The sequence below is a fragment of the Ictidomys tridecemlineatus genome, chromosome 7 (assembly GCF_052094955.1).
Source record: "Ictidomys tridecemlineatus isolate mIctTri1 chromosome 7, mIctTri1.hap1, whole genome shotgun sequence".
NCBI classification, from domain to species: domain Eukaryota; kingdom Metazoa; phylum Chordata; class Mammalia; order Rodentia; family Sciuridae; genus Ictidomys; species Ictidomys tridecemlineatus.
The window spans coordinates 37,960,825-37,986,980 of record NC_135483.1 but is presented as its reverse complement, the minus strand read 5'-3'; the positions used below and the strand labels follow the sequence as shown (position 1 = coordinate 37,986,980).

General features: G+C 43.3%; 1 protein-coding gene across 2 annotated transcripts; it reads right to left on the bottom strand.

Moving 5' to 3' along the window:
* Window positions 1-221: 221 nt before the first annotated feature.
* Tspyl5 (TSPY like 5) lies at window positions 222-25,435 on the bottom strand. 2 transcript variants are annotated; one of them, XM_005316319.4, is made up of 2 exons: window positions 23,107-25,435; window positions 222-475 (listed from the first exon to the last, which is right to left on the bottom strand). In XM_005316319.4, the coding sequence occupies exon 1, from the start codon at window positions 25,329-25,331 to the stop codon at window positions 24,075-24,077; it is 1,257 nt and encodes a 418-aa protein (XP_005316376.2). In that variant the 5' UTR covers window positions 25,332-25,435; the 3' UTR covers window positions 222-475; window positions 23,107-24,074. The 2 variants fall into 2 exon arrangements, with proteins under 2 accessions (XP_005316376.2, XP_021580839.2); XM_021725164.3 differs by lacking the exon at window positions 222-475 and adding an exon at window positions 12,479-21,267.
* Between the last annotated feature and the right edge of the window lie 721 nt (window positions 25,436-26,156).

Sequence of the window (26,156 nt, the reverse complement as noted above, 5' to 3'; positions counted from 1 at the left end):
AGGCCACAGGCAGGATGGATACTGCCAGTAATTCCAACACAAAGCAACGGAACCTGATTGTCTGGTTGGGGATGCTGAGGAATATCAACATCATGCTATACATGAGAAAATAAAGACACAGGTTACCTGATTCAAGGTTTCATACGGTACTCAAACATACAGTTTGTCATTCTTTGTGAAAATCTGAATTTATCATAAGCAAGATTAAGAAATGACAACTCTTCTCAAAAAAGAATTCCTTTAATTTCCTTATATTTTCCAACTATCCTTGTACAGCTAAATATAATTAACAAATTTTTTGTACATATGTAACTTTCAGCATCATGCTCCGTCCACAGAGTAAGGGTTGTTTGTCCGGATGAGCTTGGTCCTAGTCGTTAGGTACCTATGAGGTTGGAGAGCAGCTCATTTTCAAGTTGGAGTCCGGAGTTCAGCCAGGAGTGTCATTAGAGGGTCTTTGGCCCACTTTCTCCAACTGAAAAGCAAGGAACACAAGTTAGGAGCCCCAGAGGGAACAGCTCTGCCCTCCGTAGGCCAAACTTAGCCAAGCTGTAATTCTAAGCTGAGTAATTAGTGGCTATTTTATTCATCTTTTTTGGAACTTGTTTCCCCAGGAGAAAAAAAAAGAAGGGGGTCAGATAAAGCAAATTTCCATACTTTTCTCAGACATGATATTCTAAGGTTCTAAATTCAAGAAGAACAGTGGCAGAGAGGTGGGTAGGGTTAGAATGGACAGCAACGGTACAAGACACCTGGTACAAGACAAAGAGGATAAAAACTTTTATTCAAACTCCCACCAATGCCCTACAGTGACTGCAAGATTGTTCCATTAAAGACACACACACACACACACACACACACACACACACACACAAACACTGGCCAAATGTTTTACATCTCAGTCTCCTTGAATTTGGCAACAATAGTGTTTGTGAAGGATGTACTTCTCCGCATCCACTACAGAAGTAGTTCCTTTGTCCATTTGGTTTCCAAAGCATCCAGGGGAGAGGTTCTTGTGTCAGAGGAATGAGCACTGAGCCTAGGAATCAGGAGAACTTTCAAGTTCTCTCCAAAGTGAAGCTGCCCTAGTCAATTGTTTTCTCCAACCTGCCACCATAAAATAAGATGAACAGTAGCAGGGACCAGTGCTTAGAGCGAGGATCTACTGCATCAGCTCTTATACTCTTTCCCCTTAAAAAACAAAGACATTAAGTTTATGGATGTGTTTGTTGGAACAGAGAAGTCCCCTGTAAAGAAAGTTTCTAGGACATAAGTAATGGCTAGTGACAGACTGGGCTTCAGGGATTCCTAACAAATGAGTGCTCCCTGAACTTCAGTCTGTCTGCTCAGCCCATGGCCAGCTATCCAGACCTGTTCAACCCTAGAAATAGGGAGAGCTGTGGCATTCCCCAGGCTCTGGCCTCACGCAGGATAAACAGGTCACAAAGGGCTCAGCCTGTGGGTTTTCTCTCTCCAAAAGTTATCTCTTTCCTTCTCCCTGTGAGGACCCCACACACCATACTTCTTGAGTAGGATCCTCTTGAATGAGATGAAGGATGGACAATCTTTATAATTCTATCTTGCTTTCTATGCTTCTGTGATTCTTAGGGATGTGGGAGGACCACCATGTTGTACAACTCCAGGGAACTTCATTCCCACGCAGACCCCAGGATGTGGTATGGGAATTATATTTTTAACTCTATTTAATATCTAGTGTGTTACTGAATGGCAATCTATATTTTACAACTTAAAACTTGGGTCTGTTCTTTCTGAGTACTCTTTAGTATATTTTATACTCAAATTCTTATATTACACAGTTCTTATTTCCTATACCATATCAGCCTCAAGAAAAATCAAGATCTGTGATTAATGAACAAGGCCACTGGCTCTGGAGCCACAGTTTCTTTTAATACACTAATTATCTTTATCTCACCTTTCAATCATGTGCCCCACCCACTTCCTGTCACATGGAGAACCTTATAGGCCTTGGACAAATTCTACATGGTGTCAACCACATTTAAACACACTCAGTCTTCATTTATAGATACTAGGTAGATGGACACATAGATGTTCATATATATATATATATATATATATATATATACATATATATTTATCTAATTATATATTGTTCTATATTGTTTTGCTATAAATTTTGAAAGGATGTTTTATTTTCACAAGTTTTGAATTTAAGAATTGTTTTACTTTTATGATACAAATTTTAATATTTACATATAACTATATGACATCTATCCTATACATCATCCACTATTCGTTGATTAAATGCCATAACTTTTAATTTTTAATTATTAATTTGGGCTTTGAAATTTTCTTTATGTATCAATAGATAATCAATATTTTTATAATTCCTGAAATATTTATAGGCCCTAGACAATCAATGAATAAACAACCCTGTACTTGTCCCCTCATCCCCAACACCACCTCAGCCAGTCCCAAATCCCCTTCCTCAGGATCTCAAGAAGCCCTGTTCCTGTATCTGGCTACTAGGCAGACGTTGCTATGGGTTCCCATTTCTGATGCACTGTATTACCTAAAATGACCACATCCTCGAAAAGTCCATCCTTCTCTTAAGGATTAAGCTCCCCATTATGGAGACTTTCCATCAAGTTTCCTCAATATCAGCTTTTCCATTTTCTATGCTGCCACAGAATGTGTGTCTCAGGAGGGACACAAAACTTGACTTTCCCCCACATTGGGGTGAATTCCTGACTCCTGACAACAGCCTTCACTGCCTCATTTTATCTTCAAAGTCAATCCCAGTGTCTGGGGATCTGACTGTGCATCCAATGCACTTACTCTCCAAAGGTCCAGGATCATAGAAATCTGATTTTGGTATTTCATGCTCACATTGAGATAGCTTTTACCTTACTCAAAGGATCCTTATGGACAATAAAAGATGTCTAGACCCCAAAAGATGTTCTGTCCTAGGGATATTTGCACTCCTAAGCATAATACCTTTTAAGCCACAGTTACATCATCATGGGTATATTTTTGTACTGACAGAATTTTTTGGAGAAAACTCTATATTAAAACAATTTTTTAAAAAAACAATACAGTTAAATCCTTTCCAATACTTTCAATTTTCAGTTCATATTGCATTTCACAGAAGTTATTTTCAATGGGGATTAATTCTTCCCCATGCAAATTTTGCATAAGGCTTTGACCCATCAGTGTGTTTTCTTTACATTAAACATTATGGTTGAAAATTAAGCTATATCCATTTATGAATATATCAATGAATCCTGCTTATATACATAATTATAATTGTGCTAACTAAACTAATAATAATAATGATGATAATGATGATGATGATGATGATGGAAGGGAGATCAGTAAAGCAAAAAGATCAGAGGAGAGAGGTGGGAAGGGAAAGGGAAGGTACTGGGGATTTAGATGAAAAAATTATGTTTTGAGTGTGCATATATGAATGTGACATAATGAATCCCACCATTTTGTATAACCATAATACTCACCAATTTTAAAGAAAAAAAATATGGTTATAAACTTTTGGTCTTGACGACTTATTTTATTGACATTTTTTCCTGCAAAATTCAATGTTCCTAATTCAGACTTCACAGATCAAAATTTTACATTGTACAGATTTTAGCCACTATTGACTTTCTGTCAATTACATCAACCAGTGATATTAATCATGAACTTTATAAAAAACTGAGGATGTCTCTTTCATAGAAAAAAACACATGCTTGTACCCTCAGATCTTCTAGACTAGACCCTGCCTTTAGGGCTGCGTTGTATACAGTGAGTGCCTAAGGCATGAGCCCTGGAATGGAACCATCTGAGTTAACCTGGGCAAACAATTTAATCTCTCTGTTTTCCTATTTGTTAAAATGGGATCAATATTAGTACATGGATCACAAGGTTCTTGGGAAACTTAAAGCATAATATACTTCACACATTGCATGGCATGTAGAAACCAGGTAAAAATTAATACCTTTTGCTATTGCTCCAACCACCTTTAAACCTCTGTTACTATAATGACAAACCATCTGAAACCTAATGCCTTAAAATACCAGCAATTTATGACTAAATAATACTCTATTGTATGGATATACCACATTTTGCTTACTGACTCATGAACTGATAGATTCTTGGGTTGTTCTCACTTCTTGGCTATTGTGATAGTGCTGGAATAAACCCCAGTGTACAAGCATTTGCTTGAATGCAAAGAAGAATAAAGTATTTGATACATGATACAATGTAGAAAAACACTGAAAACATTATGCTAAATGAAAGAAGCCAGTTTTAAAAGTCTGTCTCCAGAGTAACAGAAAGCAGACTGGTGATTGCCAGGGGCTAGGAGGAGGGGAAGACGGGAGGGGCTACTTACTGGGTACAGGGCTTGTTTTGGGGGTGCTGAAAATGTTTGGCAATAGAAATAGTTGATGGTCATACATCATTGTGAATACACTAAGTGCCGATGAATTGTATACTTTAAAACTGCTAATTTTGTATTATGTGAAATTCATCTCAATTTTGAAAATTATATGAAAAGCCATTCATTATTTCTTTGGACAGCTGGAAGGCTCTGTGGCCTCACCTGGGCTGGCAGGAAGCAGGGTGGGAGGGCAGGAACCCTCTTGTACTTGGTCTTTTGCCCTCAAGGAAGACAGCCCCAGCTTTGGCAAGTCCCAATGAAGGAGCACCGACCAAACTTCTGCTCGTGTTATGTGTGCCAAAGTCCCACTGACCAAAACAAGCCACATGGCCAGGCCCAGGGTCAGTGTTGGGATGGGCTTCACACAAGAAAGATTCCGGATGGCATGAATCATTGGGCCATTACTTGACAACCCTCCACAGGCATCATTCTAATCATCCACCCCAATTCAAACTTGGGTCTGAACTGACCCTTGCATCTTAACTGATGAGAAACAGGAAGCTTGGGCCTGTGATGCCAATGTGGCTTAAGAATGGGGGATAGCTTTAAATATATTCAAATCCTCTGAGTGGAATGCCACTCAGCTTCCTTTGGCTTTTCCTGGACTTCACTCATATTTAATTTCACTGGTTTTAATCATGGACCACAAGGTTAGACTCTCTTACTCTGAACCCTGATTACAATTTAATATGAAACAGCTGAATAAAGGGCAATGCAGACACCATAAAATGATTTTCACAGTGTCCAACTCTGAGGGCTCTGGATTCACCACCCTGACATTCCTGGGGAGTTAATCCTATCAGAAGGGACTGAGGTCACCTCTGCTGGGAAAGGACACCTACAGCTAGTGCCTGGCAGGCAGAGTACCTATCCACAATGTCCTTAAAGAAAACTGATGTCAATTTACAAAAGATTTGCACACATGGTAACTGACTGACACCCTGCAAGGTTAGTACATATTGTGATCCCCACCGAACAGATGAAGAATATGCTGAAACACAGCACTGCCCAAATCCTCCTTCTGGAAGGAAGGACTTTTTGCCTCCAGCTATTAGTAGCTCTTTCAGGTGTGCTTGCCATATAGAGCTGCTTAACCCCAGGGCATTTCTTTCCCAACCAGGCAGCCTGTGTGCACAAATGACAGAGGTAGGGATGTTAGGCTTATGATAGGATACCTTTGTGAGCTGTGTGTGCTCCAGAGCGCCCCATGTGGATTGCTGGCCAACTCCCTATGCCCTATTCCACTCCCTCCCCTTAAGTTCACACTGTTGATCCACAGTAAATACCCTAGAGGCCAAACACCATCCTGAGTCTGCTTCCAGAAATTCCAACTGCTACCAAGAAACTGATGTTCTCAACATCCAACAGTAAGAACTTAGAACTCAGGACTGCAGCACCACCCTGAAGGCAGTTTATAATGACAGTGAGTACGGGGCTTGGAGGCAGATAATCTACTGCATCAGGTAGAATGGATTCAGCCATGAGTAACAGGGACCCCCAAATAGCAATGGCTTAAACAACAGAGACGCTTATTTATCTCACACATAAAATCCAGTCCCAGACTGGCATGGGAGGTGCTCTATGGAGTCTTCAGGACCCCTGGCTCACAGTTCTGTCATGTTCAGGCATAACAGGTAGCAGATGGAAAAGTGGTAAGGACAAAGAAAATGAAGTGTGTGCACTGGCTGTTTTTAAAGGAAGGTTTCTAGGGGCTGAAGATATAGCTCAGTTGGTAGAGTGCTTGCCTTGCATGCACAAGGCCCTGGGTTTGATCCCCAGCACCAAAATAAATAAATAAAAGAAGGTTTCTAAAAGCCACTGCCAACATGGGCAAAACTTCATCACATTGTCACATCTATCTGCAAAGAAGCCTATGGAATTGTCTTTCTTCTGGATGACCATGTTCCCAGTTAAAGCTAGGGAGATTAATGTGGGAGAACAGACATTGGACAGATACCCAAAAAGCCCTGATGCAGGTGGTGTTTGGGTTTTGCACTTGCTACTTCTCAGTTAATGAATCTCAGAGGTTATTTTGTCTGTCTGGGTAAAGGGTCTGCTTTTCATTACTATGACCAAAATACCCGACAAGAACAAATTAAGAAGGAAAAGTTTATTTTGGCTCATGGTTTCAGAGGTCCAGTCCATTGTCGGCTGACTCCATTGCTTTGGCCCCATGGTGAAGCAGAACATCATAGAGGAAGGGCTGGCAGAGGAGTGCTACTCAGCTCATGGCAGCCAGGATGCAGCCAGGGGTGGGGATGGGGGTCTACAGGGAAGAAGAACCCAGAGCACACCCAAGTGACCTACCATCCATACCACACCTGCCTACAATGGTCACTGCCTAATCAGTCCATTCAAACTAGGATGGACCAATGATTAGTTCACAGCTCTCATAATCTAAACATTTCATCTCTGAATGTTCCTGTATTACACATAAGCTTTGGGGGTACACCTCCTATCCAAACCATAACAGGATGTGAGAAGATTGCCCAACCACCTCACAGAGTGTCAATGAGATATAGAGATGCCTGTGAAACAGAAGCAGAATATGTTGACTGTGATATTTACACTTTGTTCCAATAATACGTGAACATCCTTTCTTGGATCCTCAGACTCCCACCTAGTTTTTTCAAATGATCTTAGACATAGATCCACTATGGCTGGGCATGGTAGCACATGCCTGTAATCTCAGCGGTTTGGGAGAATAAGTCAGGAGGATCGTCAATTCAAAAGCGAGCCTCAGCAAAAGCAAGGCACTAAGCAACTCAGTGAGACCCTGTCTCTAAATAAAATACAAAATTAGGCTGGAGATGTGGCTCAGTGGTTGAGTGCCCCTGAGCTCAATCCCCTGTGCCCTTCCTCAAAAAAATATATAGATCCACTGTGTACTAGTTCCTGTGGTGACAACAGTGCCTGCCTCATCTTACTTAATACTCATGAAAACACTATGAAATAGGTACTATCTGATATTTACTATTTCACTGCTTTCAAAGAAATTTATATCTGAAAAAATCTGCTAAGCAGATTTAAAAAGTATCATTACTGCTGAATTAAAAGTCAGAAAACTGGCCCTCAGATAGATAGATCTGACCTACTTGGCCCCAAATTACACAGCTCCTAAGTCCTGGGGCCAAAGATTCAAACTCTTGTCTTGTTGCAAAACCAGTGTTCCCAATCGCTACCCTGACACTGTCCTCTTCCTTTCCTCCCTCTCCACCACAACCTGCCCCAGTCCCATATGCACTTGTATTCTCACATAGCCCAGTAGGCTGTCCCTTCAGGCTCAAGCTGAAAGGGGCCACACAGCCAGCCTTTAGGAAACCACTGCTGCTGTGTGGAGGGGTGGGGTCCAGCAGACAAGTCCCAAGGTGCCTCCTATGGCTTAGCCTTACTCTGATATTTGCTCTTTGTTCCAACAATATGTGGACATCCTTTCTTGGATCCTCAGACACCCACCTAGTTTTTTCAAATGGTTTTAGATATTGATCTACTATGGCTAGGTATGGTAGCACACGCCTGTAATCCCATTTTCTAGTGGGTTCTTTTCCCTTCCTACCCGCAATTGCACCCCTCCTGTGCAGGAAGAGGGAAAGCAAACCCCTTCTGAAAAGAGGCATGTAGACAGCAGCAGTCCCTTCTTTCAAAGGCAAAAGAAGCTCATGGAAGATGCCCAGAACTCTTCTGCAGCAAGAGCCCTGCAGCAATGGAGCCAAGAGCAAGAGCCACAGAAGGCTGCAAACAGTGGACAGGGAGAGACTGGCACTGCCAAGACCACACTCCTCAAGCGGGGCCGGCTCCAGGCTACATCCTCTTCTGCAAATAAACATCATGGCAGCACTGCCCGGGGCCAGCCGCACAGCTAGCGAGGAGCTGCCAACATTTCCATTAGGAAGCCCTCATTTCTCATGTTGAAAATGGAGCTTTCAGCGTTTATTCTGGGTTGAGATTCTTCCATGTAATCTCGGGAGCCAGTTTTTCATTTATTTCTCATTGACTTAAGATTCTCTAGGGATGAAGAACTCCCCTGACTCTTCACTGTCCCAACACATCCATTCAAAACCAAACCCCCATTTGATAAAATGGTCTTACTTTCTGCTTTGGCCTTCTTTTTTTCTTTCTGTGCTACGGAAGTCAGAATTAAGCCTAAAAGAACAAATGGTTCCTCTAGGTTGGGCTGGAGACTGAGTGCTTTATTATTTAAAAGTGCTTATGTGGGTGGGAGAGGCAGAGGGCCCTCACAAAGGCTTGGCAAAAAATAGGACACAGACTGCACAGCCCTGGGCCAAGGCGGAAGGGACCTGCAGGAACCTTCCTGAAGTACTCCCCGGTTCTCCAGTGAACTCCAGCTTCCTCCACCCAGCATGTATTTCTCTGTTGAAGGCCTTAGGCCTGGCCTTAGGTTTCCCCTGCTGCTGGCCCTGCATTCTTACTCAGCATCACTTCATCCTCCTGTCCCCCCACAGCTGGCTCCACACAGAGCTCAGCTCAGCCACAGAGGAGGGAAATGGGTGTGCAAAGGTCAGAGACAATGAGCGTGTGTCCTGGGTCTCTTGCCTTGGGATAGGAAAGGCCTCCTCCCTGGGTGGTCTCTTTCCTTCCACACTAACCTCAGCCTCAGAGCAAAGCTCTTTTCCTCCTTCACATTCTAGCCCAAGGCTGAGCATCCTGCTGAACCCCTCTGGTGGCTGAAGGAGGAAATGTCCTCCCTGCTTGGGCCCAGGCCCATCCCTTGGATTCCTGCATGGAATTACAGGGACTCCCACCTACCCGACCTAGTTAGCCCCTGCCTCTTTTATGCCCTACTGCTGGGCCTCTCTTTTCCCTTAGTTCCACATCAAAGACTGGATCCCCCCATCCAAGCTCCTACATTTTGAGCAATTCATCTAAAATTTTCTTAATTCTCTCAGCCACCTCCTCCCTCACCATGGCCCACCACCCCTACCAAGAAGAGTTCCCCTCTTTCTCTGATCCATGTTCTTGTGGTAGGTTTCTGTGGAACATATCTTGTGAACGATCTTTTTCACAGTGTTATAATTCATTCTAATCCTATCCTGCTTATGTCTTGAGGTAAATCTTGCCATCTCTCTGAGGCTCAGGGACTTCACTTGTATCTCCCTCCTTAAGCAGTACTGTCCAGTGTTGGAAGACACCCACCCATCTGTGGGCAAAAAGAAAGAAGGACTGTGCTCTGGACTGGAAAGGGGAAGTGAAAAATCTTTAACTCTCCCTGAAGTACAAGCAACCTTCCGTATTAGTGAGTTCTGGAGGATTCAACCAATGTAGACTGCAAATGGCGCTAGGCCTACAATGGCTGCCTCTGTACTGAACATGTACAGACTTTTTTCTTGTCATTACTCCCTAAACATCATAGTATAACAACTACTTCCATAGTATTTATGTGGTATTAGGTATTACAAGTAATCTAGAAGTGTAAGTATACAGAAGGATGCATTTAGGTAATATGCAAATACTATATACCCTTTTATATAAATGACTTGAACATCTGAAAATGTTGGTATCACTAGGGAACCTGGAACCAATCCTTGGATATCAAGAGGTGATTATACATGGAAAGCCCTGTGGTTCCCAGGAAAATTCCATCCACAGATTCTCACACACCTGCCTGAGTCATCTGGCCCAGCACCTACGCCCACCAAGGAGCCCTCATCATCTGTCAGTAGCAGCGACTGGCCTTGGTTTTTGAACTTCCCAGTCTCATATGAGCCAAGACAACAATTATTAAAAGATTTTCTATAGCCAAGATGCACAGCAACAAATACAGAAGAAAACTACCAAGGAATTAAGAGGAATAATAGCAATTCAACAAGGATTGGTGCCTTCAGAGTTTAAAGCAATGTAGGTTGTATATTACCTCCCAGATACAACCAAATTTCAATAGAATAAAAATTGTCAAACTGCAGAGAAAGGCAGGGTTAACAGTTGTTAATTCTCATGCCTGACCTCAGCCTAAATTCTTGTAAATAATAGTGCTGTTGTTCTTGCCCACCCCCACTTCCGTATTAACAAGGATGACCTGGGAGTGGCTAGGTCCAGTGGGCATCTATTGTTTCGGCCTGCTCAGCAACCATTCCTCTTGCTCTGGTACTAGCAACATGATTTATTTACATCTGAAAAAAAAATAATAATCCCTTCCCTATTGTCAGTCCTTGGAGCTTGGGTGGGTCTGATCCCATTCCTAGCCCCTGGGCTGGGCAGTGACCCAGCTCTTAATTTGGTTCAAGTGTTCATAATGACCTAATAAACCCAGTCAATCTCAGGACTTCTTTTTTTCCCTATCCTCTTGGTACTGGCAGGAAAAGAATACTTTGTACTTTTTTTTCTTTATTGAGGTTGCTGAAAGGGTAAGACCTGTTGGCCTAGAGCATCAGGAAGCCATCCTGCCATAAGGAAGAAAGCACCTACCCCTGAATCAAGACCTATCCTGAACTCAAATTGTCCCTGGGCTTTAATATTTTATTCTGACAATTGAAGTTTTTTTAAAAAATGACTTTTACCCAACTCCAAACTTCTGTTGCTCTTTTACAGATAAGAAAAATGGATCCTCCAGAAGCTAAGTTATCTACCAAGTTCCCACACACTAGCTAGTAGTTATCAGAGTTTGGAAAAGAACCCAAATAGGCCCAACTCCAAGTTATAGCTGTCATTATCTGAGACCTCTGATGCTATTTCTTTCCCCTCACTCTGAACATCCCAGGCCTAGCTTTGGGAGATATTTAGCAGTCAATCATTCTGGAACATCTGGTGTCAGCATCAAGTACTCAAAGCCAGTGACTCTGGGAAGACTTGCTTAGATCACAGTCCAGACTCTTCTCTTTCTTGCTTCCAACTAGAGTTTTGGTTTTGGAGATGAATGTCAAGGCTTTCAGACACAGACCTCAAGACAGCCACAAGGTGGGCATGTTCTGCAATCTGCATTTTGCTCTTTTTCTTTAGCCAAGAGATCCACAACATTTTACCCAGTTGCTTGCTCTTTGGCCCAGAACCTACTGGAGTACTCAAAGGAAGAGGATGACCCACAGCTGTCGGGCAGCACTGTCTCTTTTTAGGTTGATTTCAGTCATCCTGGTTCCAGCTTGCTAGGATTGAGGAACATTTAAAATGCCTAACAGGGTGTAATAAGGCAGCAAAATGATTACACCCACTCCCATCAGAACAAGCCCTGAAAAGAGAGCCTGGGAAATGCCAGGGCCTACGCCAGGTGGGGAATGACACTCCCTGCTCAACTCCAACTCCACAACAAAAAGAGGCTAGATAAATAAGGTAAGCTTTCCTGGGAGGATTCTATAACAAAAGTCCAACAACAAAAATCAGGGCCATCCAAAGGGTGATCTTATCAAAGTTAACTGGGTTACAGGGAAAATTCTCAAGAAATGAGAATTCACCCTCTGGGTCACCATTTGGGGACTTGAGGGTTTCAAATGGTGACTACTCTTAACCAACATATCATAGAAGCAGCAACATAAAATTATCAGAGAAGTAGTGTGTTTAATCTTCTTATGGGACTTTTCTAGAAACTAGGGTCATATTGAGAAGATTGCCTATAACCAGAGGCCAAATTAAGGTTTTTGGCTATTGCTGTGGCATTTTGCATTATTCAAATGCCTCAAATATAACTACTGAAATAAATGTTCATGCTTAATTTGAATTTAAGGTCCCACAATTTCATTTCAATGCTGCATAGACCCACAGGGAACCCACCAAAAGGAAAATAAGTCATAAGATAGCCATACTTGGTAACGCTACCAGGACTAATGTTTAAATTCATGGTTGGCTCACATCTCTTGCTGAAGCACCAAATATTTCTTCAAGGAAACCACAAACATTGTATTTAACATTTAAGAATAATTTCCTTGTCCAAAAATAGCCTCAGATCAAATTGAGAAATTTATGTTCATTTTCTTTGGAAGGAAATAATGAAGATAAAAATACAAAATTAATCCTGCTGATTAAAAAAGAACACAAAGTGCTTTCTCCAATAATGAGTAGGTCAAAGAATCTTACAAAGTCTACTGCATTTCTCTCTGACCCAGAGACCGTTACTAAGTTTTTGTTCCATGATTTTATTGAATTGTTCACATATATATGTTCTCCTCCCAGGTTTAGATTATACAATATGTGCAAGCCTGAATCCTGAAGTTATTTTGACCCTCCATGGTGCCTGAGATTAGAGAAGGTACCAAACAAGCAAGCTGTCCAAATCAGTGAATAAGTCGTGAGTACTCTCAATTCTCCAAGGTATTCTGTTCCAGCGATGGCAGTCACAGAGCCTGGTGAGCTCTTGGCTTTAATAGCACATGGCCAGCAGCCAGACTCCTTCTTTGCAGTCTCCATGGAACTAGTGCTGGTCATTCATGGAATTCACATTCCTCTTTGGCAGAAATAGGACTAAGGGGGAACTCATTTCTGGCCAGTGAGATGTAAAGCAAAGTCCATGGGAAGCTTCAGGAAGCATTTTTGCTCCCCAGTAAAAGAGAACAGAGTCTCCACTTGCCCTCTTTCCTGGTTTCCCATTTGGAACACTGTCTTTGAAGACACGATGCTGGAACAGAAACAGCCATCTTGAAGCCATTAGACAAGTTTGAGAACAAAAAGTTCTTGCCAAGTCCATGCCAAAGATGTTGGAGGAAAAGGATGGAAAGATCTGGGGGCTTATTAAGATAAATAAGCAGCTATACTAACCATGGGGTCACCTACTTCCAAATTCCCTATTTTGAAAACAATAACTGCCCTGGTCCTTGGGCATCATTAGTCAGGGTTTCTGTTACTTGCAGCTGAAAACAATCTAAGTACTTCATATCATTCTTATTAAAAATAGGACAAATTATGTCTCTCTTCTTCTAGTAAGGACAATATAGTATAGAGAACAAAGGTTTTAGAACCAAACAGACTCTAATCATACAGAATTCTGGTTGAGTAACCCTAAGCAAGTTTCTTAGTTTTCAGATCTTCAGTGTTAATAACTGGAAAATGCAGGTAACAATGATGACTTCATAAGTTTGCTATTGCAAAGAAAAAGAAAAAAGAAAAAAAAATAAGATAATGACTGAATATATGTCACTTAGGCATGTAGTAGGTGCTCAGTAAAGGTCAACTCCTTTCTTCCTTTCCTTCCACGATATCCCTGCGTGGAGCAGACGTTTCCGTGAAATTCTGTGCAATGAGAGAAGCACAGCCTCTGGTAATGCCAAGAAATCATGGTTTGTCTATCATTATCCTTATTCAGAGACAAGAAAGAATAACAGAGATAGCTGTCCATGTGAGAGGCTGGAGCTCAAAGAAGACCTTTGATCAGCATGCCTGCCTATGTTGCCAGTGCACAAACAAGTCCTCTCATTTAGTAGCTGTTACAGCCTTTTGTTGGGCCTGGTTCTGTTTGTGACCTAGCTGCTGGTCAAACCATCTGATCAATGCCCCTATTCAGAAAGGCTTTGTCTTCGAGCTGCAGCAGACCAGAAGGACTCTGTCCCCCCAAGTTGCATACAGCTAAGAGCCTTTAAAATGTGGACTCAATTGCCCAGTGGACAGTGAGCCCTGAATGAGCTTGCATCATGCCCTGGCAGCCACAGGATGGTATGGGGACAAGCAGCAGGCAATCTACACTGTGTTCCCAAGCTGGCTCTCTAGCCAATCTCATGGCCTTCCTATATACACACATAGCAACACCCCTACCCCTACACACACACACACACACACACACACACACACACACACACACTCTCAATGGTGATTAGGCACAGTGAAGCCACCTCAGGAGAGCTCTATATTCATCTATTCCCACACACTATCTTCTCTCTCTTTCTGAAGTAAGAGCACAATGTTAGCTTAGCTCACCAACTCCTACCACAATATCCAGCCTGACAGGAGTGCAGAATCATGATTAAAGAATTCTACCCTTAACTCTGAGAGTTTCAACTTACATAACCTTGGGCAAGTTACCTAAACTCTCTTGAGCTTTTTCATCTCATTTGTAAAATAAGGATAATAATAGAATTGTTGTAATAATGTGTGTAATGTGTTTAGCACTGTGCTTCACCTGTAGTACTTATTTGATAGAAATGGGACTCTCCAAGACCCATCCAATATAGGAAGAGGCATCTCCTCTTGCCATAGGACAACTCCAAGGTCTGACCATTCCACCTGCTATCTTCACTGACCATGGTTAAGACTAACACTTCCATTTGTCTAAATATTTGTCAAGTACCTTCCATGGATAAACTCTGGGATCTACCAGTGAACAAAGATTCTTAAAAGCTTACAGTCTAGGGGAAGAAACAAACTCAAGAGACAAAATCATGGCCATGAATTGTAATTAATTCTATAAAGGAAAAGAAAAGGTAGCTGTGAGAAGAAACAAGAGAGTGAGCAGTATGAGTAGGAGTACAGTCGACTGGGACATGAGACAATACCTCCTGCAGGCAGAATGGCAGGGAAAGGAGTTCAGTGTCCCTCACATAAGTGCAAGCAATCCCAAGCCAGAGGTGGCACTGAAAATAAGATGGATTCTCCCAAGGGAAGGTGAAGGAGCTTTCTTATGATGCCCCAAAGCCCTACAGCCTCCTGAGGGATAGTCTGCCCCATGATTATCTCTTCTCCAGAATGTTCCTGGGTTTGAAAGGCCTTGTTTTGCATGTGTCTCCCCCTCTCTCAAGAATGCTAAAATCTTTCACAAAGTATCTGATGCCACAGCATTAAGCAAAGCAGAATTGGGCTTTGATAACCCTATTTTCCTCATAATCCTAAAAGTTAGGCTATTTTGTATTGAAGCTCTAGGTGATTTTCCCCTAGATCTGCTCACCCTGTCCATTCTGCAGTTTTAATCTCCTGTTCAGCTTGTTTTCCAATGATATTGCTCTTTTAGAGACTGTCTTTATTCTAATCCAATTTTTGTAGTCATCTAAATTCAAGGGGCCTCTTAAGACAGCTCAGACTATATATACATATCTATGTAGAATGAGAAAAAGATACCAGGAAAGTCATTGTCCACAATCACATCAGCTTTGCTCGCTCTTCTTTTCGATTACAGACTCTTGTGCTATGGAATATTACTAAAGCATAGCACACATAGTACATTTTCTACATTTTTCAGTTGCTTTCCTGCTCTCTTCTATTTTCCTACTTGATTTCCAATATGCTGTGATATTTATTTGATGCCACGAAGGGGTTTTTTTTTTGCCTGAGGCTTTGTGCAGGTAATAGCTACCCTAACCACCCCCCCCCACCCTCTGCCTTTAATTCATTTGTATTAGATTCTTGCTTCTCCTTCACTCCAAATTATTCCCATTCTCTGCTCCTGGGCCCTTTCAAAATCCTTTTGTCCATTTGTTCGTGCTTAATAAGCACCTACTATGTGTAAGCCACTGTGCTAAGGGAATAAAAAATTATTAAGACATATGGTTTGTTATTATCATTTAGTGACCTAACAACCTTAGAGTCTCTGGTGAAAGTGGACACGTAAAAAATAAGTACAAGTCATTACATTAGGCACTATAAACTGAACTATGGACAAAATTTGTGGAATTTAAAAGAATGGAAGGATTAATTCAGCCTTAAAAGGCTAAAAAGAACAGCACAGAAAAATTATAACTGAGGCACATCTGAAATCTTTCTTGCTGGTGAAAAAGCTTGTACAAATAAGGATGTTCAGAGAACCAGAAGGGCTCATACTGGCTGAGCACCACACCCAGGGTGATAGGAGACAGGGACGAGGGTGAGTGGTCTGATAAAAGTTCATTAGGGTCAAAATGCACATCAACTGAGTGGCCAAAAGAAAGAGGACTGTAATTGGCTGTAGAACAAGCAAAAAACCAAGCACAAGGTGGAGCTTTCTTGTCAGAAGCAGTGACTACAAGTCCTGGTAGGAAAGGCAGCTGTACATTGCCCCCAGGTATTGTCTCATATTCATTGTCAGTAAAAGTATCCAGGAAAGAATGGACCCACGAGTGACTGAAGATCTCTAGCTCTAGCCCCTTGACCTCGACTTATTCCCTTCTGCAGAATCCCACTCCCAAGACAGGTGCTGAAAAGTTCTAGATTTTCTCAAGTAGGATGCGGAAGTATAACACATTTCTAGCCCAAGGGTCCTAACTGAGGTCTTCTGAAACCCACTAGGGACCACTGGCAAAGAACTTTTTTCCCTAATCAAAGCAGACACTGACCAGGCTCCCTCTCCCTACTTCCTTCCTGCTTTTAAGTGCAGCTGGGAAAGGGTGTGATGCCTGAAGCTGAGGAGTCATGAGGGGAAAGCCAGGGGGGAAAGGTGCCCAGGTGGACTCAAAACCACGACGCAAGCCTGTGACCCCATATCGCCAGACGTTCTGTGTCAGCAAATCTTCCTTCTTTTCCCAAACCATTTATGTACAAGTATTGACACTTACAGGCCAAAAACTTGCTCAGCCTCCATCTGTAGCCATACTGTGCTTAGAACGAATCCTAACCTACAGCAATTTAGTTGGAGGAGGCCTCCCCCACCATTCTGAGTCAAGACAGTCCTACTCCTAACTGAGCTCCAACAGCATGCATGCTGCTGTTTAAGATGGTAAAGAAGGTTCACATTCATAGCCAACTCAAAGGGATTTTGGCTAATGGGCTGTGCAGAGAGTTAGATATAGATTCGGGGCCAAGAAGTGCCTAGATATATACAGCCAGATATTTGCCCTAGGCTGCATGTTCACCGTCCCAGGGGTGGATGGAGTTTGGAATCAAAGGACTTAGGTTTAAGTCCTGCCTCTAATACTTACTGATTTTGTGATTTTAGTCAAGTCATTTAACTTCTTGGAGCCTTCTTATGGAATAGTTGTTATAACTGAGATAATCTAAAGTGCCTTGTAAACCACGAAGTGTCACACAACAGTAGCTATTGTGCCTTCTGCTTGTCACATCAGCTGAGGATCAGGTCGACAGGAGGGAGGGAAGAGGAATTTCAAGGCATGAGACTGAGTAGCTAGTAGCAGTACACTTGACTGAAGGGTGCTGATCTGGAGAAGAGAAGTATAACTACGACGAGGCCAGAGTTCAGCCAAAATTCCAACAGCAGAAGTAAAGGTTTGAATAGTGAAATACAGTTAGTTGGAGAAGTTTCCAAAAGTAGAAGTGAAGATGTAAGGAAATATAGAAAAAAAGGGCTATTTATCTATCTATTTATGCTGCCCAAATACCTGAGGGATATGACCCTACTCCATTAGTAACTCTCCAAATCTAAGGATCTCAAGAAGTAAGAGAATAGAAGGACTTTCTAATAAGATACAAATGAATCTGCTAGTAGTTCTCTCCCTGGAGTATTCTAAAATGTGTCCTTAGGGAAATGAGTCTCTTTCCTTTGTTGCGAATCACCATCATAGTGTAGAGGGGGGAAGCCCAATGTGTAAGAAGAGAGTCAGAAGTGAGTAGAGATATTGGGTAAGCTAAAGGTGGCAGGGCCACTTATTTTTCTCTCCTTTCTCACCTATGGCATAGCACAAACTTCATACACTCCCAAAAAAGTCCAGCAAGTAACATAACAAGGAATCAGGCTGGGTGCAGTGGTGCACGCCTATAATCCCAGTGGCTGGGAGGCTGAGGCAGGAGGATCGTGAGTTCAAAGCCAGCCTCAGCAATTTAGTGAGGCCCTAAGCATCTCAGTAAGACTCTGTCTCTACATAAAATATAAAAAGGGCTGGGGATGTGGCTCAGAGGTTAAGCATCCCTGGGTTTAATCCCCGGTACCAAAGAAAGAAAGAAAGAAAAAGAAATCAGATAAGGGCCTTTTATAATAAAATTCAAAGGTGGAATAGGGGCCGGGGTCTCAGTCATGAGGTCCTTGTGCTCCAGGTTAGGAAGAGCCTGAGTGCCTTGTGAAGTCTCACCTAAAGGCCAAGGGTGGGGAAGCCCTCTAGCTCCTTCCTCATCACTATGGATCTAAAGAACTTTCCAGCACTATCCAGGAAAAAAAGAGAAAAGAGGAAATTAAATAACAATCCTAGGCAAAAAGAGAAAAGAGGTTGAAACCTGGGGAGTGGAAGGAATATCAGAATAATTCAGAGCTGTATTTGTTCGTAGCTCTGTCTCCAAGGCCTACAACAGAGACTTGCTCACATAGGAAGCAGCAAATGAATCAGCCCATGGGCAGGTGGTAAATACCAGCTCAAATATAAGGTAAGCTACAGTTTGAATATGGTTTGAGTTTGTTCCACAACTGTTCATATCTTCAAAGGTTGGTCCTCCTAGTGACTCTCCCTCTCACATGTACTCCTGCCAAGATGCCATTTGCTATGATGTGATATGACCAGAGGAGCCCTCACCAGAACTATTTGGACTATGCTACTTGAACTTTTCCAAGGACATCTTCGCCACTTTTTCTGAAAATGTCCATAACAAAGAGCCTCTAAAACTGTGAGCCAAATAAACCTTTTCTCTTTATAAAGTACATGGCCTTCAGCATTCATTATAGTAACAGAAAATTGATTAACACAAGGTGGTCAAAGGCAGGGCCTGGAAAATGGAGGCCCTGCATCTGTGGAGAAGTAAGTGCATAAGCCAAATTGGGCAGAAAGCATCCCCTAATTTGTAACCCAAAAGGACTCTGCACAAATGCCAAGAAAAGGCTCAAGCCTGAAGAGGCTGCTCTCAATTGCCTTATACACTCCACATATTAGTAAATAGAAAAACTTAGGTGTTTATAAATTTTTTTCTAGTTGGAAATTTAGAACATTCTGCATAAAGATCCTGATTCCCTGCTTCTCTTTGAACATGCAGCTTACAAAGGTCTGCACTGACCAGGTAAACAATGCTTAGAGGCTCCAGAGCCGCTGCTCCTGACCTATAAACAACATCCCCATTTGTGCCCAGGCACCAATGCCCTATCTGATTGGTCCACTGAGTGTCAGCCTTGGTTTGTTATCCTTATAGTATAAACGACTTTTGTCCCAAAGTCTGTCTCTGTAAGTATTGCTTCAGAGCACCTTTCTTTTGATAATGCATGACTATTCCTATGTAATTCAGACAAGAACTATATGTGTGGATTCTTGAAACACTCAAGGGTAAAGCATGGATCTACATGAACAATTTACTTCTTTTTTCCTCATCCTGTGCCCTCACTGGGGATATCATCACCTACCTCAAAGGACAGTGGTAAAAGATCAATAAGTTAATCTTTCTAAAGCTCCTACAATAATGCCCATTAACATGAGCCTCAATAAAATAAAATAAATGCAACTTAAGTTGTTCTTAAGAGCTGAATTATGCCCCCTGACCCGTGTCCACCACCACCAAATTCCTATGCTGAAGTCCTAATCCCTAGTACCTCAGAATATGTCTGTATTTGGAGACAAGGACTTTAAAAGCTAACAAAAGTTAAACGAGGTCATTGCAGTAGGTCCCAATTCAATGTGACTGGTGTCCTTTTAAGAAGGGATTAGAACATAAGACACACTTCATATCTGTGAAGATAACAGAGAAAAGAAAGCTATCTACAAGCCAAGGAGAGATACCCTCAGAAGAAACCAACCCCTCCAACACCTTGATCTTGGATTTCTAGCCTTTAGAACTGCATAAACAAATTTCTGTTGTCTAAGTCATCCAATCTCTAATACTTTGTGATGGCGGCCTCAGAAAACCAATATGGTTGACCTCATAAAATGAATTTCACCAACCTTACAAATTTACCAACCCCTCCTTAGTGTATCTGAATCTAAACTGTGGATGAATTCCTTATTTCACTCAACATTGGAGAACCTATGAACACTGCACATTATTCAACACCTTCCTTACTTAAACCAATTTCATATTGTCATTTAAACACCCACCTGTATTTTTTTCAATCATTTTCTGCTGGGCAATCTCTTTCCTGATTTAGGAAAACTTATTTTTAATTGATTTAGTTGGTCTTTGTATAGGACTCTGGCAGTATATATTTTTAAGCATCCCTGTTAATTCAAATGTGCAACAAAGGTTAAATGTCATTATTCTAGTTTAAAGGGAGGTGCCCATAGGGCAGTCCACAAACCAGCAGCAAAGTCATCATCTGGAAGCTTGTTAGCAACAGAATCTCAAGTTCTACCCCAGATTACTAATATTAGAATTCATATTTTAACAAGACTCCCAGAACAATTCAGATGTACTCTAAAATTTGAGAAGCACTGAATTCCCACTGGAAACAGCTGGATAACTTGTTAAAAACAAGACTACCTGGCTTCCTCTCAGAACCACAGAATCTCAATCTCTGGAAAAGGTTTTGGAATCAGGACTTTTCTTATATTTATGTTATTGTTTTTGTAGCTAGTCACACAATAGTCTGAGGCCTGGGAATCACTTATCACAGCCAATGTATATGTCCCTCAACTGCCCAGGCTCTGCCTAACAACCTCCCAATTATTTTTTTTACAAATAAGAAATATAACAGAGATACAGGTTTTTATTTTTACAACATGCATATAAGCTTACAACTATTTATACTGTTTAGGAACACAAAAATAATTGCATTATTACCAGGGTGTCAAATTATCAAGTACAACAACCAGTGAGTGATTACTTTGGGGAGGTTATTTTCACCAAATATAGCAACAATTTCCAAATTTTATCTCCAAGACCAGAATTATGAGACCAGGATAAGCCGATAACAATCCTAACAGTTGCACAAATCTCCACGTTACATAGAGGAAAAACAAAAAAAAAAAAAAAAAGGCTGATATCATGGCAAAGGATCTCAATTAAGTATCTTATACTGGAGTCTTTGAAAGAGTTTTAGAACCCAACAATCTGTCCTTTTGTGGACACAGAGCATCCCTTCATCTCTTTTTCAGACCCCTTGTTATGAAGACTCATTTCTGAGGTCCATTTCTGGGACTTCATTAACACTAAAAGCAAAAAAACAGACTTGTTATAATAATGATAGCATACCCCACAACCATCACTACCAGAGTCCCAATCTCCCAAAGTAGCCCTGGCTACACTGGAATAATACCTTGGAACTTTCAATAAAAAATAAAGGTGGAAGAAGGAGCTACAGACAAAAGTTAACTGATCATAACAGGAAACTGATGTACCTAGGTGATGACCACACAAGGTCCAGGGACATCTTCTCCACTTTTTCTGAAAATGTCCATAACAAAGAGCAAAACTGTTGTTGTTTTTGGTAGCAGGTACTGAACTCAGGGGCACTTAACCACTGAGCCATATCCCCAGCCTTTTTTTCATATTTTATTTAGAGACAGGGCCTCATGAGTTGCTTAGGGCCTCACTAAATTGCTGAGACTGGCTTTGAACTCATGATCCTCCTGCCTCAGCCTCCCCAGCCACTGGGATTACAGGCGAGCACCACCACACCTGGCAAAACTGTGTTTTGTTTTGGTTTGTTTTTTTGTTAAAGCAGATGTGTACAGCTATATTTTCACTTTTTCCAAGAGGCAAAAATGGGAGAAATGGTTAACATTTTACTTAGGAGGTGAAATGTACAGCATACAGCATTCGTCTCCCACATATACAAGGCCACATCTAAACCAAGGGAAAGCATCCAAAGTAATACAAATAAAGATTCAGATTAGACAAAACTTTAGACCCTTGCCTAGGCACCCTATTTACCGACAACCCCTTTAATTCTTCTTTCCCAACCCTGAAAAGAGTTCCTCCTATCCCCTTCATAACCGAGAGAGAGGCATGCTATCCCTGCAGTTTCTCAAACCATTCCTGCTTTTCCAGGCCAACACCACACCAGCTCATACTTGCTGTGTTTGCTGATTTCCCTACCTGGCATCCTCCAGCTACAACTTCAGTCAAAGACTCTGTTGCATAACTTAGGATGAGGTCTTCTATAAGGTAAGGGAAGTTAGGGGGAAGGCAGGTATGGACTTAGTCCCCCTCAGGGATGAGGGGGAGAGAGGACAGGCAAGCTTGGGCAGGAGGGCTCAGTTCAGCTTGCATACTCACTGGAAACAACCTAAAGATCTAGAATAGATTCCACCCATGCCCTTTCCCCATAGCCTGGGATCCTCCATCATGGAGTCTAAAGCCTACTCCCATGGGATTTGAAGGCAAAGAGAACAAGTCCGCTGAAAGTGGAAAAGCTCAGTGCTGAGCATCCAGGTGACCAAGGCTGCCCACAGAACAGCAGAAGGCCCTGAGTCTTAAAGGGTATGCACAAAAAAAAAAAAAAAAAGAGCAAGAGTAGACAATAGTCCAAACACTGCTGCCTTGAGATTTCTAATTCTGGCAGATGAACAGGCATAAAAGGGGCTTCAACTTCAAAACTGCAGATTGAGCCAAGGAGGTCAGGACCAGCATTTGACCACAGACCAAGTGGTGTTCTGGTTTCCTATACCCTATTTCAGTCTAGTGTGTGAGTGTGCATACCGAGTGCCCGCTATCTCCCTGTGTATATAAAACCCTATTCTTGTTTTTGTTTTGTTTTCTGAGATGTGGTTATATTGAAGCAAAAAAGGAAGAGGAAGAAGATTAAGGAAGGTTGAAAGGGAGGAGACAAGGGAAAAGAGGAGAGTAGCAGAAAATGGAGGAAAGAAAGGGGGGAACAGTAGGAGGGAAGTTAAGAGGCAGGTCAGGAAGCTGGAGTGTGGAAATGAAAGATGAAGTCAAGTGGAGAGATGAGAAATTCCTCTTCCCCAGCATTCTGATCATATTTTAGGAGAGGATAAAGGACTCTGACAAAGGTACCTAGTTGACAAAGGTAGCTCCACCCTCACCTGTAGTATGATGACAATGAGCACATGTCCACTCACACCAACCCACCCATCAGTCTGGAAGCCAGTAGGGTCCTGGAAGTATGAGGAGTACAGATGTGTGTCTCATGCACTGGCAGGGTGCTGGGTTCACAGGCAGTTCTTGAGGTTCTTGTTGACCAGGAAGTCAACTGGGGCCAATGCAACCTAGATAAAACCCAGTGGCCTGACAATGACCAAGCATGGCCAGACCTTGAAGAAGGTTCACCAGGAGATGGGTCCAGAGGCAAGAAGAGACATGATAGTAGAGAACAATGGCATACTGCTTCTTGCCCTTGACCTCGTCCATGCCCGGCAGTCAAATGCAATTCTGCTGGATGTCCAGCAGGTGGGCAGCACAGACCCCAAGCCAAAGCTGGAGATAAAAGTAGACAGCATCTTGGCTGGTACCCCCAGAGGCACAGAGCAATAAATTCTGGCTGATGACTAATACTTTTTACACTGGACTTATTTTGCAGTGGCAATAGAAAAGTTTGCCATTGATGGCATGCATGGCCAGCATGAACATGAAGCCCAGCAAGTGACTGGCTGTGAAGTAGCAGAGCCTGAGGCTGTGAAGTAGCAGAGCCTGAGGCTGTTCTGGCCTTCCTGGTAGATGACTCCTGAGTGTCCATGTTAAAGACAAGTGAGAAAGATCAGAGTCAAGAACAAAGCCTAGGCAATGTAGAGAAAGGCAGCACACATCTTAAGCATAAGTGCTTAACATAATAAATAGCAAGGGTGAAGTCACATAGCATGTGACACTGTTATAAAAAAGCAAGTAGGCCATAGGGAGGCAAAAGAACATGATCAAAAATGCCACATTCTTGCAACTAAAGTCCAAAGGGACTATAGTACACAGAGGCCAACATGAAGAGAAGGCAGAGAGCCAAACACACATGTAGTCAGCCAGAACAGGTCCAGCAGGAGGTAGTAGGGAGATTTGTGCAGGATCAGTTGGAGTGGTTTACCCCAGGCTCAGGGGTCTCCACTGGCTGCTTTGCTGGACCTGGCCTGCCCTCCTTTCCTTTCTCTCCACGGACCCCTTCACTCATAAGGTAGTACTGCAGGGGATTGGGCCATAGTTCCTCGTTGATTATCTCAACAATCTTGTCAGATTCGATAGAGCTGTGGTTTGAAAACCAACCAAAGAAGCTACGGTTGTTTTCTGGGTTTCCCTGGCTAAGAGACTGAAGGTCGTGACCTGGGAGCCACTGGATTGGAGTAGACCGAGACACCACCTGACCTGAAGGACCACACCCATATTCCTTGATGAGCACCTTATTTTGGAAATAGGGGTTGCGGCCGAAGTAGAACTTGATTTTGTAGCCCAATCTGGCCAGGCCAAGCTCTTCCACCTCCAAGCTGTTCAAGTAGCTTAGTACCTCTTTATCTTGGTTGTTCAGAAAGGATGATAGCTGGGGGTGGTTCTGAAAAGCTTGCCCCCAAAAGCCTGGGATATTCTGGATGAGAAGGTTCCTTCGTTCCAGGTGGTGCAGTCGCAACTGCCCAAACTTGCGAGAGAGCCTAAGGTAGGCCCTGTCCGCCTGGGCATTCATGGTCTCCAGCTTCAGCTGGACGTTCTCCAGAGTATCCATGCTGCCTTCTGTCGCCCGGATACCTGATCCTGCATCCTTCTCCACCACCTTCTTTTCCTCCACTACTGAGACGGGGTTACCTTCCCCAGCCGTCCCTTTCTTTGGCTTCCCACCAGCTATGGCCTGAGGTCCCCTCCCCAAGGCGCTACAGGTTTCTGGGGCCTTCTTCCCAGCAGGGCCACGCCGATTCCCAATGCGGGGGGCATTTTTCGGCCTTCCCACGGTTCCCACGGTTCCCACGAAGACAGTGTCGGTTGCCAGGCGCTCTGAGAGAGATGCGGCCTTCCCCGGACAAAGCCTGGTGGCGGCCAGTCCGCGGTCCCCAGCTCGGGCGCGGAGCGCGAGGCCACAATCCAGCGGGAGCCGGCAGACAGCATCCTCCCCGGGCTGCAGGGGCGACGCGGGCGACGCGGGCGCAGCGGTTTCCAGACCACCCCAACCCGCGCCAGCCTGCACCTGTGCCGCCGGGGTGTCCTCCCCGAGCCTCAGACACTGTGGAGGGTCCGGGTCGCGCAGGGCGTCGTCAGGAGCAGCGCGGACTCGGGCTTTGGCGCGGCCTTTGCCCCGGCTTTTGGCACGAGAGGACTTTCGACCTCTACTTCGGCCGCTCATGGTGGTAGCGGACTCGGCTTCAAAGCCACGCTGTGACCCTGCGGCCCCCGGCGTCAGCTCGCGGTCCCTACCCAGCGCGCCTCTCCATGGCAACCGCCGACGTCACGGCGGCACGACTGTACCGTCGCGCGAGGACCCGCTGCGCCCGGTGATTGGCTCCGGCGTCGCGGCTGCGCACGAGCCCAGCTCGTGCATACTCCCAGCTCAATCCAAGTCTTTTTCATTACTAAAAAGTTTCTACTGACATGGGCCTGGGATGTGCTGCTCCTTGGTCGCTTCCCACTGACCTCAGGCGTGCCCCTGCCCCAGAGTCTCATAGAACACATCTGTCCCTCTTATAGGAGACAACCTGAAGACAGCCATCTCGACCTGGCCCCCTCATAATCTATTTTCTGAACACGTTCAGTTGCTTCAGTTATCTCTGGTGACCCCTATCATGATGAAACTGCTATTGACCTCCGTGTCTCATCATGTACACCTCTCCTGAGAGAGTTACTCTGATAACTCCTGGGAACTCAAGGTGGGTGACAATGATAGTGATACCGCCAGTCATCAGTGATGAGTACTGCTTCCCCACATGTTGAATTTGAACATTAGAGAAGCACGAGGCAAGCATATGAAACAGGATTTATTTAAAAAGGGGTAACATAGACTTCTCCTGCGAGGGAGAAGGGGGCCATAGATGGTATCCTGGTAAACCAAGTGGTGAGGTGCTCTGCCCTTTTTATATGTCCCCCTTATCTTTATCCTTCTTGCATACATTACTAGGGGTGAGATGGCCAAAAGATGGGAAATAGGTGGGCTGAGAGGGGAAGGGCAGGATGG